At 38.1% G+C, this 15,792-nt stretch overlaps 1 protein-coding gene and 1 pseudogene across 2 annotated transcripts in view; one reads left to right on the top strand and one right to left on the bottom strand.

Annotated features, from left to right (window-relative positions):
- The window catches only part of LOC122114868 (contactin-associated protein-like 3), a 165,197-nt gene that overhangs the window by 42,340 nt on the left and 107,065 nt on the right, over window positions 1-15,792 (bottom strand). The window contains 2 exon segments of the mRNA XM_042688131.1: window positions 5,447-5,582; window positions 10,833-11,030. Coding sequence (XP_042544065.1) covers window positions 5,447-5,582; window positions 10,833-11,030 — 334 coding nt within the window.
- Window positions 11,673-12,753, top strand: LOC122114830 (annotated as a pseudogene). The gene is made up of 2 exons (XR_006148654.1): window positions 11,673-11,786; window positions 12,022-12,753. The product of XR_006148654.1 is annotated as a 60S ribosomal protein L7a-like (transcript).

Raw genomic sequence — 15,792 nt, forward strand, 5'->3', positions numbered from 1 at the left:
TTATCACCTTTCTGTGTCTCCACAAACCAGAAATAAACATGCAGGCAAGTATCTACAAAGAAACAGGAAAGTTAGTAAACCAGGTGAGGATACTAGGAAAAACGTGTAAGACAGTGAGTGACTGGAGAAAAGAAAGTTAAATATTGAATCTTAGATAACAAAGAGACAAGATACTCTACACCTGCCAGATTCCCAAGAACACTGTTCAACTCAGTGAGTACAAGTGAACAATACAGCTGCCTGCAATCCAGCTCCCAGCAGAGCAAGCTGACCAAAGGCCTGTACACTGAAACTAGCCCAGAATCATGGAGAAAAAAAAATCACTCATGGCAAGTTAAAGAGGGAAATGGCCAGATATCCCTGTGGCTGGCAAATGTGCCTGACTGCCTGACCCCAAAAGCCACTGCCTAGCACAGCGAGTACAAGGTAACACAACCGCTCCTGAGAAGATTTTTAGTAAAGCCAGCTGACCAAAGGCTTGCACACATGCGACTGTTTGGAATTAGGAAAACCATTCCTTCAAGGCTGTGGACTCAATTGTAATATAGAGTAAGAGGGAGCTTTGTACACTTCCCTGTGAATCACACACATCCCTGTGATGGCCAGAACCCAAAGAACACCACCTAGCCTACTAGGTACAAGCAAACACAATTCTCCATTAAGGACTCTTGGCAAGTGAGTGACCAAAGGCTCACACACCTGGAATAGGCCTAGGACTGAGTGGGTGAGGAGCATTATTTGTTGTGTCTCCAACGCTGTACAGGAGAGAAGAAACCCCAAACACATCCCTGTGACTGGTGCACATCCCTGTCACCACTGGACCCCCAGTTTAACACAGTGGAAAGGGGCCTGCTCCACCCTATCTCAGCAGCTATCCAGAGTCCAGGATGTAATCAGCCACAGAAGATGGCACTCAGGCCACCCTCAGGCAGTCTAGGTCCCAGAGTAGTGATGTGAATAAACACCACTGAACTTCAGATGCAAACCAGAAGCCCAGAGATGGGAGACATCTACTGGACTGATAAAGCTCAGAAGGTATGGAAGATATATTAAATAGGTAGGTTTCATTAGGTAGCCTACAAAGAGAACACCACATAGTATGCAGGCAGGAAAAAAAGTTTATTTACCAAACTGCTTCCCCCACAGTGCATGGCCAAAAGGAGTGACACTGCCTCCTCCCCATCCCCGCAGCCAGGACTTATCTAAGCCAGGGACAGGAAGAGGTATGGCTAGGTGGGGGAAAGGTGTGGCCACACTGGATCTGGAAGTGATCTCAGGGCCTAGGACCAGCCTAGGGTCAGATGGAAGGCCAGGGGCAGGCAAGTATGTGACCTAGCAGGAGGGGGAGGTGACTGCTTCTGGGTGTGCCAGTTACCTATGTAACACTGATGCTGGGTAGAAACAGCCGAGAGGTAGGGAGGCATCTGCACAGGGCTTGCATGGCCTGGGTCACACCTTATAAAGCATTCAATTTTCTGCTCAAAGAGGAAGGAGAATTGACTTTTACTCTTATCACTATTTCCTCTTTTGCCTATTACAATATTTTATATTAATTTTCACCCCCATTTTACAAATTTTTCTATGATGGTTGACACTTTGTGTTTAAGATTCATAATTCACCATTGCAAGCTGTGACTATGACATGCTTCCCTACAATAATTTAATTATATCCCCATATGCTATTATTTCATTTACTTCTAGTCAACATAATTTTCAGCCCTTTCTTCATCTTCTTTCTTCCGTATGTTTTCATCTTCATCCTCCCTTTATTTTCTTTACCCAATCTTAACTCAACTAAGAAGAAATATTGCCTTTCATTAGTTTTTCTGGACTTAAAAATTTTCCATTTCACTAGTTTTTTTTTACAAATTTTTCTATTGATTGCTTTTTTTTAGCCTCTGTTTTATTAGTAGTCATTCTTCCATATCACTGATCCCCAACTACAGTATCCTTCCCCCACAATAATGGAGCTATATGCCTGCAAACTAGTGGGAAAACTATACTATACTATATCCTACAATATAATAACATTAGTCTCTTTTATAAAAATCATGACTGATAGTATAGACAATATTGCCAATGTTGTTTTACTTTATGCAAATATCTAGTTTGTTTAACTCCATCCATATCAAGTGAGAAAAGGTACATTAATCCTACCACAACAGAGCCCTCCCAGAGCAAAGAAGGTTTTTCAATGGAAAAATATCATCTTACTAAAGTCACCTATCAATAGACTGACTCCAGATGGAAATCACAGTACAAAAACAAAGAAAATGAAAAAGAAAGCAACATGACACTTCATAAAATCAACAGCCACCAAGTGCTGGGTGGCTCTAGTATAGTAAACAACTACCCAACAAAGAATTAGAATGGCAGTTAAGTGAATGAAATTTCAAATATTAAACTTAGAATGATGGAAAGAATGATCAGTGAAAGAGGACATGTATAAACACCTAAAACATTAAAAAGAACACAGGCAAACAACTAAATGAAAAAAAGATATCTATATGAAACTAAATAAACTCAAATTAATGGCAAACAAATAGATAAATGAACTCAAACAATACAAATAAAGAGATAAATAAATTAAAAATATACAAATAAACAAAAAATGAAATAAGGAAGTTAATGCAAGATATGAAAAGGGAATTCAATGATTATATTAAAACATCAAAGAATTTTCATCCCAAGGGATGAAAAATTCTACAGGTGAAATAAAATATACAATTGATCCAAGAGCTGGTGGCTCACATCTGTAATCCTAATTAATCAAGAGGCTGAGATCTGAGGAGCACAGTTCAAGGCCAGCCTGGGCATGAAAGTCTGTGAGACTCTTATCTTCAATAAACTCCAGAAAAAATAAGCTAGAGTGGATCTGTGGCTCAAATGGTAGAGAGTTGGCCTTGAGGAAAAAAAGTCCAGGACAGCATCCAGACCCTGAATTTAACCCTAGAACTACCATAACTGTAACAACAAAACTTCTTAACTAGAGTAAATCAAGTGGAAAGCAAGGTACCAGGCTTGAAGATAAGTAGTCAATCAAAAAAAAGATAAAGAAAAATGAATTAAGACATAAAAGGAATATGCAGAAACCCAGGCCTCTATAAAAAGCCCAAATCTATGCACTTGGACATAGAAGAGGAGAGGTTAATTCACAGAGAGGAAACATTCACTAAAAAAAAAAAAAAGGCAGAAAACTTACCAAATCTTGATGAAGAGAAACTCACCAAGGTACAGCCAGAATAGAACCTGTCCACAAACATCATATCACACTAACAGAGAAAAAGGAAATAATACTGAAAGCTATTAGAGACCCATCCCAAGACACTCGCGATGAACAATTCATCAGAATAGCAGCAAATTCTCAAAAGAAACCTTAAAGCAAAGGAGGGATTGAAATAATGTATTTCAAGCATTAAAGGTTAACCACGTTCAACTAAGACTATTCTTCCCAATAAGGTTCTCATTCACATCTGAAGGATAAGTAAAAGCCTTCCATGATAAAGCAAATATTTATGACCACCAAATCCACATTGCAAAAGATACTCGAAGGAATCCTACACAAAGAAGAGGACACATGAAATGTTTCATGTAAACATAAAAATAGGAGAGACAAATCTCACCATATCAGCAGATAAGGGAATAAAGAGTAGCAAAGAATCTAACACCAAAACAAAAAGCATGAATTATACCTTTCAATATTGGCACTCAATGGTAATGGTCTCAGCTCCCTAATGAAAAGACACAGAATGGAAAATTGGCATAGAAAGCAAGACCTGACCATTTCTTGTCCACAAAAATTGTATCTTACTGATAAAAATCATGCAATATTTTAGGGAAAAGGATAGACAAGTAATTGGACTACAAAAGCAGGCCAGAGTAGCTATACTCATGTCTAAAAACCTAGACTTCACACTTATTACTCAGGAGAGACAAATAATTTCATATTATCAAATACTATGTTACTAATCAAAAAGAAATAATGATTGCTAATATATGTTTCAAATGTCAGCACAACCAAATCTGTGAAACTAACACTATTAGACTTAAATAGTAGGAGTAGTTGATACATCACTCTCACTGAAAGATAGGTCACCCAGACCTTCCCAACAAAAATCAAAAAAGAAACTTCAGAATTAAGTGACATAGGCCAAATGCACGTGACAGATATGGACAGAGCATTTTACCAGTAGCTACACAACACACACTCTTCTCACCAGTCCATGGAATTTTCTCAAAATTAGATCACATTTTATGACACAAAACAAGTTGTACAAAATGTAAGAAAATTAAAATAACTCTGTATTTTATCAGAACACAATGGAATAAAACTGGAACTTAACAGCAAATAAAACCATAAAATATATTCAAAGACTGAACAATACTTTGTTGAATTGAAGAAAAAAGGTGAAATCCAAAAGTTATACAGTATCTAGTGAAAATGAGAACAAAACCTACTAGAACCATTGTCACACAGCAAAGGTAGTGCTAAGAGGAAAATTTAGAGCTATGAATGCCTACATAAAAATTTAATTGTAAAAAAGCAGTATCTCAAATAAATAGCCTAGTGATACACTTCAAACCCCTAGAAAAAAGAGAACTAGCCAAATCCAAAACTAGCAGACAGAAAAGGAATAATAAAGATTAGGGCAGAAAGAGAAAAAATAAAAGGGATTCACCTAAGAATTAATAAGTGAAATTGTCCCTATTGCAAATGACACAATTCTATACTTAAAGACATTAAAGATTCCATCAAAAATGTCTGAGATCTAACAAATTTCTATGGCAATGCAGCAGCATATAAAAATCAGTATTCAAAAATCAGTAATGGGGGGAGGGTAGAGAGGGGACTGGGAATTTGGCTTAGTGCTGCAGTGCTTGCCTAGCATGCATGAAGCCCAAGGTTCAATACCTCAGTACCACATAAACAGAAAAACCCAGAAATGGTACTGTGGCTCAAGTGGCAGAGTGCTAGCCTTGAGCAGTTCTCAGGCCCTTAGTCCAAGACCCAGGACTGTCAAAAATTAATTAATTAGTTAGTTAATTTAAAAATCAGTAGTATTTTTTAATACACCAACAGACTGGGAAAGAAAAGCCTAAACATTAAATTCCAAAAATAAAAATAAAAAATAAATTCCAGAGGAAGTAAAAGACCTCTACAACAAAAACTTAAATCTTGAGAATACCATAAGATAGAAAGATATCCCATACTTCCAGATTGCAGAATTAATATAACAAAAAATGACTAAATCTACTGAATAAGCAATGTAGAGATTCAATGCAGTGCCCACAAAATATTTCAGTGTACTTCTTCACAGAAACAGAAAAATCAATCTTGAAATTCATATGGAAACATGAGAGATCGTAATGTTGTAGCTGTTAAAATACCTAACTGCAAAGTGTCAAGAAAATTACAGTTTGTACAGGAAAGTCATGTGGAAATCACCATTCATTCTGATCGGCATCACAGTTGCAGTGATACTGGGGGTCAATGCAGTTGCCCTCTAATCCACAAGTGCAGTTTTGAGCACTGAGCGTATGTGTCTCATTGGTTCCAACCCACCAAGTCACTGGGGATCCACCTGAAAGACAAAAGTGAGAAATGTGGGCCTGGGAATGTGGCTTAGTAGTAGAGTGCTTGCCTAGCATGCGTGAAGCCCTGGGTTTAATTCTTCTGTACCACATAAACAGAAAAAAACCAAAGTGGGGCTGTGGCTCAAGTAGTAGAGTGCTTGCCTTAAGCAAAAGAAGCTCAGGGACAGTGCCCAAGCCCTGAGTTCAACCCTAGGACTGGACCCCCAAAAAGGTGAGAAATGTGACAGCTAATGTATATATATATATATATATATATATATATATATATATATATATATATATGTATATATATATATACACATATAGTATAATAATATATTATTGTTATTATAGCAGTTATAGTTACATAAATCAGACAATGAGTACATTTCTTTTTGGACAATGCCATCCCTTCCCTAGTTCTTGCCCAGATTTTCCTCCCATTCCTATCCACAAGTGGTATAGTTCATTTTCAATATAGTGTCTAGTGAGTATCACTACTGTATTTGTTCTTCCTTGTGACACCTACTTTATCCCTGTCACCACCTGTCCTTACTCCATTCTACTTAAACACTATAGAAACTAATATTTAATTCTGTAACAGGATAACTTTTTAAGTGTTTAAAAATATTTAAGACTGTCAGGCACTGGTGGCTCACACATGTAAATCCCACCTACTCTAGAGGCTGAGATATCAAGACAATGGTTTGAAGACAGTGGAGCGGTAAAGTCCATAAGGTTCTTGTCTACAATAAACTACTCAAAAGGGAAAAAAACCAAAGGTAGGATTGTGACTCAAGTGATAGATCACAACTTTTTTTGTTTTTCTGTGCCAGTCCTAGGGCTTGAACTCAAAGCCTAGGCACTGTCTCTGAGCTTCTTTTGCTCAAGGCTTAGGACAGTGTGACCACTGCTTAACAAATCAAAACAAAAATACATCATCCCCCAAGAGGGAGGGGGCTAAGGGCAAACCATCTAGCAGGAAAAAAGCTTTGGGCTTTCCCTCACTGGGTAACAGGAATATTCCCTCCCTATTCCAGCAGTCTGTTAATTCTTCCGACTTTCTTCAATGTCTCTCTGTTCACATTTAAATAAACTTAACTCGGTTAAGTTTAAGTTCTTCCCTTTTATTCTTTAAAGGGCAGAGCTTTTTTTTGAAGGACCTGATCTATCCCTACACAGTTTCAAAGATACAAAGTGTCATTAGCTCTATTAAAGATTCTTTGTATCTCCTTGCAAAATAACTTACAGGATTTGTACAGCAAATAATCTAGAAAGACAGAAATTAGAAGCTGAAGAGTGTGAGAACTCATCACGGCTAGAATACACAGCTCTCAATTATTTTGGCTTTGGCGGATTTTCTTCAGCCACAATATGATCAATCCTCAGTGAGTTTAGCGTTCACAGATGATTTCCTCCTTAGTCAGTTGTAATTATACCCCCCCCCAATTATGAGAGGTTAAGGAAACCTGAAGAGGCTAAAAGTTTGAAAATGTTACCTTAATACCAGCAAGATTTTAGATCCAAGGGTTCTTCCCAGATTTCTTCACTTACAAAACCAAAACAACATAAAGGTTGTTAAACCTTGGTCCTGGTCTTGCTGGGCGAAATCTCCTCTTGTAATCTTGATCTACTGACTATCTGGGATGTTTGCACAATAAAACCTTTTTAAAAAAAAAACCTAACGTTAAGTGTCATTTCCATCTACTCTTTCTTTAAAACTTTCAGAGTTTTGTGCTCCCCAGGGAGAGGCCATCTTACACTGTTTTCCTATTACCACATTCTAATGAAAACTCAAACTAAAAGCTCTAGGTGGGATTACTTCTTCTACAAATGTAAATGCCCATATTCTGGTCACTCATTTGTATCTACTGGTAACACAAAGTAAATGAGTGCAACATTTTTTAAGGAATATCAGGCTACACTAGTTGCTTATCTGGTTTCTAATGAAAAGCTTGCAACCTCTATGTAATCTTAGCTACTTAGGAGATTGAGATCTAAGGATTGTGGTTCAAAGCCAGTCTGGGCAGACAAGTGACATATATCTCTAATTAACCAGCAAAATAGCTGGAAATGAAAATATGTGTAAAATGGTAGAATGCTAGCTTTGAGCAAGAGCATGAGGCCCTGAGTTCAAGCCCAAACACCACACACACACACACACACACACACACACACACACACACACACCCCAAATAAATAAACAAATGTTTCAGAAAAATTTTGGTGTGTAACATATTTATCTAAATTAAATATGTGCTGAAAAGTCTACAGGTGGCAGTACATAACAATGCTTGATAAGAAATGTAATCATTACCTTGCTCATGTAATTGTAACCCCTCTGTACAGTATTTTCACAATAAAAAAATAAGTAAAAATAAATAAATTCATATAACTTGTGCGTGCATAGATAATTAATTCTTCTTATTTTGTTCCTTTAAAAAGTGCTTAACACTCTGGGAAGTTGAATGGAGGTTCCTCAAAAGACTAAACAAAGCTCTCCTATGACCCAGCAATCCTATTCCTGAGCATTTACCCAAATGATCACAAACAAAGCCACACTAAAGCTATCAGCACAACTATATGCATTGCAGAATTATTTACCATAGCTAAGATATAGAATCAACCCAGATGTCCCTCAGTGTATGAATGGATCAAGAAAATGTGGTATATACACAATGGAATTCTATGCTTCCATCAGAGATAATGCACTGCCCCATTTATAAGGAAATGGAAAGACTTGGAAAAAAATCATATTAAGTGAAGTAAGCCAGATCCAAAGAAACATAGTTTCCATCCTTTATAATAATTAGTACATGCCTAGGATAGTCCTACCAGAGGTTCACAATAGTACAATAGCTATGTACATATGACCATACAATTCTTTGTTGCTTTGTATGTCCCTCCCCCACAGTATAACCCCTTTCACTGTATTTGATGTTAGTATAATTTGTGGAGGGGAAAGGAACAAACATCATTTAAATAGTGATACAGATGGACCCATTGCAACAATGCGATGTACAAGTCATTATGTTGAAAAACAAACTTTACAACTTTGGCTGGGTGCGGGGTGTGGGGGGGCCAGGGGGGCGCGCAAGGAAGAGGAGTGTTGGGGGGAGATGGGAAGGAATGGGAACTGGAAACAAAGGAGGAGGCTACAATGCTTGATAAGAAATGTACCCATTATCTTGCCCATGTAATTGTAACCCCTCTATACAGTATTTTCACAATAAAAAAAAGATAGTTACTATAGACTAACCAGAAAGAAAAAAAAGATACTAATTGAAATAATCTCCACAATAAGGAAAAATAGGGTTTTTTTGTGCTTGCTTTGTTTTTCCTTTCTTTTGTTTTTTTTTTAAGTGTACTGTTTGCAGTTTTTTTTTGTCTTTCATTTTTTTCTCCTCTGTTTTATTCCCTGTTGTCACTGTTGCTGATTTCAGCACCCTTTGTCTTGTACATTAGTTATCAGAAACGATGGGACCAAGGGTAAGCCAATGCCACTAGACACTATGTTGGAAATCAACTTTGCAACTTATGGGGGTGGGGGGGAGGGAAAGTGGGAGAAAATCAGGGAAGGCATAACTTATGTAACTGTAACTGCTTTGTACATCATCTTTACAATAAAATAAAAAGTTTTAAAAAGTATTTAGAAGCTTAAAAGTCCCTCTCCTCTCTTTCCCCTAATTCTTGACTTTGTAGCTACTGTTGTTGTTGTTTTGTGAAAATACCATATAGAAGGGTTACAATTACATGGGCAAGATAATGAGTACATTTCTTATCAAGCATTGTAGCCTCCTCCTTTCTTTCCCCTTCCCATCCCTTCCCATCTCCCACCCTCCCTACCCCCACCAAAGTAGTAAAGCTCATTTTTCGACATAACGTCTTGTACATCTCATTGTTGCAATGGGTCCACCTGTATATCCCTATTAAAACGATTTGTTTTTCCCTTCCCCTCCACAAATTATACCAACATCAAATACAGTGAGAGCAGGGGTTATACTGGGGTGAAGGGACATACAAAGCAACAAAGAAATCATCTTGTAAATATGTTAGAAACAATCACATGAAAGAAAAAACATTCGAATACTTATCTTGGGGTTCATTTCACCTAACACCAACTTATCTGACCTTTTCTGCTTGTTTCAGACATATACTAGTTATTGCAAATAAGGGAAACCATGGGACCTATGTTTCTTATGAATACAGAAAAAAAGTCAATCCAATAATCACTTATAAACCAATAGAAATATCAGGCCCTTTCTGGGAAATTCTTCACTGATGTGAGCAGAGGGCCCTGTTCTGTAGTAGACTAATGCATGAGTTTCATTCCAGGACTTGGAAATTTATTTTTTTCCCTGACTGCGTGGATAATTCTAGAACTGCTCTATCTGCCTTGTCTTCTGTAGTTAGATAACCACATCACACTGCTTCCCCAGCACGTATTTATTCTCGTGGGGCCAACTACATTTTTCTCATGTATTTGGTGGCAATCAGCTAAAAATACGTACCAACCCTTCTTGCACTAATTATAAATTTAATCCACCGGAGAGCTGTGAGCAAGCAGCACTTATTCTCACACGGTACAGACACTGTGCAATCAAGCCCTAGTAAGGCCAGTGTTAACTGTGAAGTCTCAGAAAAACTAAACAATCCCCCCAAAGCCACAGCTGCCAAATGACCGGTGTGCAACTTGACTTCAGAGGACAGTGCCCAGAATTTCTCTATTCCCACAGCCTGCCCGAGCACAGAAGGAAGGTTTACCAGAAGGACCAGTGGGATATAATGACTGGCAAAATGATTAATTTCAAAGAAAGAAAATATAAAACACCTAGTAATATTTTGCAACAGGAACTAAAAAAAAATCAACTGTCAGCAGAGTTACCTTATATTGAGTACTGAAATAACTGTATGGTACCAAATATGTTCCTTAATTAGCATGTACTAAGATACTAATTGCATTCAGTCTATGAAAAAGACTCATTGAATACCCACTTTCACATTACTAAGCCACAGGTTCAGCAATCTTTTCACTCAAGGCAGCCTGATAAGGAGATCATTATTGCTCAGATGAGACTGAGAGCAGACTTTGAGCAAAAAATAGCAACCTACTGGCCTTGCTCTTCACCCTATGGAAAAACATCTCTGTAACTGCCAGTTGTGACCTGGGATCTATGGAGACAGGAGTCTCAGGAACCTGTGCCTACACAGATTCTTCAGAGTACAAATGGCAGAGTCTACTAAGGCTCATTACTTACCATGGTGCTCTGAGAGCCTGGGCTTCTTGCAGTGGAAAGTCATCTCCTGGTGGCAGTGATCTGCATGGTTGACTATGGCCTGCAGCTGGTCCATGCTGGCCCTGTACTTGAACATCACTGGCTGTGGGTGATCTTCCTGCAAGCCTTTGACTCTGACCAGACGGGAACCATTGTGCTGTGCTGAGGTCCACACAGTATCTGGTGGGCAGAAATGGAGTTGAACTAAGAAAGGACATCAAAACTAGGTTGAAATTGCTAAGATAAATATACAAAAGAGAAACATCTCTCAGTTGAATTAGTTAAAAAAAAGTCTCAGCTGGGCACTGGTTGGCTCACGCCTATAATCCTAGCTACTCAGGAGGCTGAGATCTGAGGATTGTAGTTCTAAGTCTGCCCAGCCAAGAGAGTCTATGAGATTCTTATCCCAAACTAACCTCCAGAAAAATGGAAATGGCACTCTGGCTCCAAGTGGTAGAGCACTAGCCTTAAATGAGAAAGCTCAGGGACAGCGCCCAGGCCCTGAGTTCAAGTCCCACGACTGACCAAAACAAAACAAGCAAAAAAAGAGATATCCTTGAGAGTAGAATAAACATAAGTATAGTTTTTTGAATGTTAGTATTAGTGGTTCTTGACTGAAATTTACATGGCCATGTTTTTGTAGGAATTACTTTTAGTGAAATGTGTTTGATAACATAGCATTAGAAGAGGGCATTTTTTAAATGTGTTATGATTATATTTTAATAAGCATAATCCTCACCTGATTAACATTTGTCTTTGATAATCAAATAAATAGCAGATACATAGAAGGAATAAGAATCCAATATAAGCTTTCTCCAGCCACCCAAGATGCCCAAAGGAAAGAAGGCCAAGGGGATAAGGTGGCACCGGCCCAGCCCCTGCAGTCATGAAGACGCAGGAGGCCAAGAAGGTGGTAAATCCTCTGTTTGAAAAAAGGCCCAAGAGGGGCTGGGAAGGTGGCTCAGTGGTTAAAGCGCTTGCCTTGCATGCCTGACACCCTGGGTTCTATTCCTCAGCACCACATAAGCAAAAACAAAAAAGCCGGAAGTGGCGCTGTGGCTCAAGTGGTAGAGCGCTAGCCTTGAGCTGAAGAGCTGAGGGACAGCGCCCAGGCCCAGAGTTCAGGCCCCATGACTGGACCCAAAAAAAAAGAAAAAAAAAAAGAAAAAAGGCCCAAGAACTTTGGCATTGGACAGGACATCCAACCCAAAAGGGACCTCACTACATCCGGCTGCAGAGCCAAAGGGCAAGCCTCTGCAAGCGGTTGAAAGTGCCCCGTGCAATTAACCAGTTTACCCAGGCCTTGGACCGCCAGACAACTACACAGCTACTTAAGCCGACCCACAAGTACAGGCCAGAAACAAAACAAGAGAAGAAGCAGAGACTGTTGGCCCGAGCTGAGAAGAAAGCTGCTGGCAAAGGAGACGTCACCACTAAGAGACCGCCAGTCCTTCAAGCAGGGGTTATTACTTAGTAATAACTTAGTGGAGAACAAGAAGGCCCAGTTTGTGGTGATTGCACATGATGTGGACCTATCGAGCTGGTTGTATTCCTGCCTGCCCTGTGCCGCAAGATGGGTGTTCCCTACTGCATCATTAAGGGGAAGGCCAGGCTGGGGAATCTCCTCTACAGGAAAACAGGCACCACCGTTGCCTTCACTCAGGTTAACTCAGAAGACAAAGGATCTCTGGCGAAGCTGGTGGAGGATATCAGGACCAATTACAATGACAGATATGATGAGATCCGTCATCACTGTGGAGGCAATGTCCTGGGTCCAAAATCTGTAGCTCCAATTGCCAGGCTGGAAAAGGCAAAGGCTAAGGAGCTGGCCACTAAGCTGGGCTAAGTGTGCAATGTTGATTTCTCTGTACATGAAAATAATAAAACTGTCCTTCCTCCAGAAAAAAAAGAATCCAATATAGTTACAAAAAATTACATGCTGTATATTTTATGTAATAGATAATTATGGAAATATATCATCTATTTCTATATGTGTCATCCATATAGAAACATATCATAGAAATATAAGATGTATATTTCTATAATTATATATAATTATGTTGTTTACATAATATTTTATTATAAATATATTTATTACATTAATATAGTGATTATAATATATTAGTTTTATTTTACTGATTATAAAGTAACCATATGTAATGTAAAACTTTATGTATATATGTATATATAAATTTATATATATGTATATTATGTATTTGTGGTAGAAGGGACTCAAGATCAAACCAATACATATGTATATTATGTATTGGTGGTAGAGGGTACTCAAGATCAAACTCAAGATCAAACCAAGGCTTCATGCTAATTAAGCATTTCAGTAGTGAGTTAACATATATAGCCACCCTTTCAGAGGGAGCCCAAAGGAGGGCTTGAACTCAGGTTGTGAGCATGGTCCCTTAGCTTTTTTGCTCAAGAATGGTGCTCTACCATGGTGCCACAGCTTGCAGCTTTCTGCTGGTTAAATGGAGGTAAAACTCTCATAAAGTTTCCTGCCTGGGCTGGCTTTTAATCTTGATCCTCAGATCAAGATTAGCCTCCTAATTCACTAAGATTATGTTTGTGAGCCACTGGTACCAGTGCTAAAATAAATATTGAATAGTGTGGTGATAGTAACACATTAATAGTTGGACAGTGAAACAATGTGGACATTCATACATCTCATTAAGTATTTCTGGCAATAACCACCACTACTGAAAACTTGGAAATATCTGCTGACAGATTTTGATGTACTCCTGTTACATTGATCACCTATGGGGAGGTCTTTGGGTAAGATTTTTTAAAATTAAAACATACTTCAAAATGTTTATAAGAGAAGAAAACCATACTGACTTTTGTGATCCCTCACCCCACCCAGTACATTTCATACCATAATGGTATAAAAGGTTCATATTTGCCTGGTTCCTCTTCTGCACCATGTATCAAGGGTCACATCTAACAGCCCCACTGGTGCTTAGAGTCCTAATGTATCCCATGCAGCTACAGATCCAGGGAAGAAACCAAGAAGTGGTGGAAAAAATACCAACTGAATCCTATGAAGGGCAGTATCACCAAACTCATGAAAACTAACAAGAACAGGTGCAAACTGAGTCATCAAGGTTGGTGCCCATTTTATTGTCAGGGTGCTAGAAAACAGATGCTAAAGGGAGCTATCAGAATTTCTGTTTTTTAATATGTTTTTATTGTAAAAAAAAAAAAACACTGCACAGAGGGTTTACAGTTACATGAGCAAGGTAATGAGGACATCTCCTATCAAGCATTGTTACCTCCTCCTTTGTTGTTCTGCAGAAACTTTAAGTGCATAGGTTATTTTCTTTTAATCACATTTTTCCTGGGCAATTTATATAACAACAGTTTCATAGAACAACAAATAAATGAACCTGGCATTAGTGTTTATAATTATTTATTCTGTGCACCCTCTGGATTTCTTCTATCAAATAGAACCAAGATAACAGGGATAGATAGAAAACTTGCTAGCTTATGAGTGTACCAGTTCTAATATCACTTTGTCATTTATTTACAGAGATGATGATACTAAAAAACAATGATGTGGGAACATCATTAATTGTGAAAACAAACTCACACAGACTGGCGGTCAGTGTGACAGGTGTAATGTGTTTCATAGTTAAAATATTATCAGACTTTTAGTCATGTAGAGAGATGGAAAATGCTCAAGATAATTTTCAAACTAATCTTCAAAAAAGACAATTTGAAGGATGTATCCTTAAATTATTATTATTTAACAGACCTTCAGAAAGAGACATTATGTTTCTCTAATATTTTTCAACACATTATTTTCATGTATCTTAAAAATAACATCTTTAAGATAGCTTTGAAATCACATGAAATGACTGTTGTGTCATATTATGTCTACTATGTCTATTACTTCATAATATGCCATATGATGATACATTAGACTATTGTGTCCTATTATGTCATTCTTTAAATGTAGGGGAGAGGTATAGACACAAGAATAGCTGGCAACTTTGGGTGTATGTATAGCTAAGAATGTAAAATAAAGACATATTTCTTCTTTTACCCAACCATTTATTTTTGTGTAAATGCCTCTTATACTGTCCAGAGCTATTTTCTCATGTGGGAAGGCAGATATAATTTGACATAATAAACAGAAACCAGGGGATACTGCAATGTATGATGTTAGTGTTTTAATATCCCAATTAATCAGACCAAACCAAACTGCATGTTCATTTGCCTGACCTATTTTTTTCAGTCATGGGGCTTGAATTCAGGGCCGGGGCATTGTCCCAGATCTCTTTTTGCTCAAGGCCAGTGCTCTATCACTTTGAACCACAAGGCCATTTCCTGTTTTTGAGTGGTTAATTGAAGATAAGAGTCTCACAGGGCTTTTTTGCCTGGGCTGGCTTTGAACCATGATCCTCAGATCCCAGCCTCCTAAGTAGGTGGGATTATGTGAGCCACTTGCACCAACTTTCTTTGCCTAAACTTTTAAGGGGTATGCTACAGGCCACGATGACTGTTATGCTTGTGTGCAGATGGAAGAAGTCCCAAGAAGTCTGGGCAACAGATTTTGATTTGGTGTAATTTAAGATATTTAAAAATCATCCACTATTACAATTAATATTCTCAGATCTCATTGTGAGCCAAACTGTAAGGCAGTTATTTATTTTCCTTTTGTGATGGAAAGTATGTTTCCTCATTTTTGTTATAGTATGTCATAATGTGTAATACATATGTGTGTGCTTGTTTATATATACATATGTGTTTATCTGAAGTCATATGACATAATAATCTATATGTTTTGCTTTGTCCTGGGCTCCAGTCTGGAATACTGAAGCATGTTTTGTTCGATTACTACAACAACTTCCCAAAGAGGCAAAGCACAGTAGTTCAAAACAGGTGCCAGAGTATTGCTACACTTTTTCAACCTACTCTTACATTTGTGACT

The sequence above is a fragment of the Dipodomys spectabilis genome, unplaced genomic scaffold, assembly GCF_019054845.1.
Source record: "Dipodomys spectabilis isolate Male_0828 unplaced genomic scaffold, ASM1905484v1 ptg000112l, whole genome shotgun sequence".
Lineage (NCBI taxonomy): Eukaryota > Metazoa > Chordata > Mammalia > Rodentia > Heteromyidae > Dipodomys > Dipodomys spectabilis.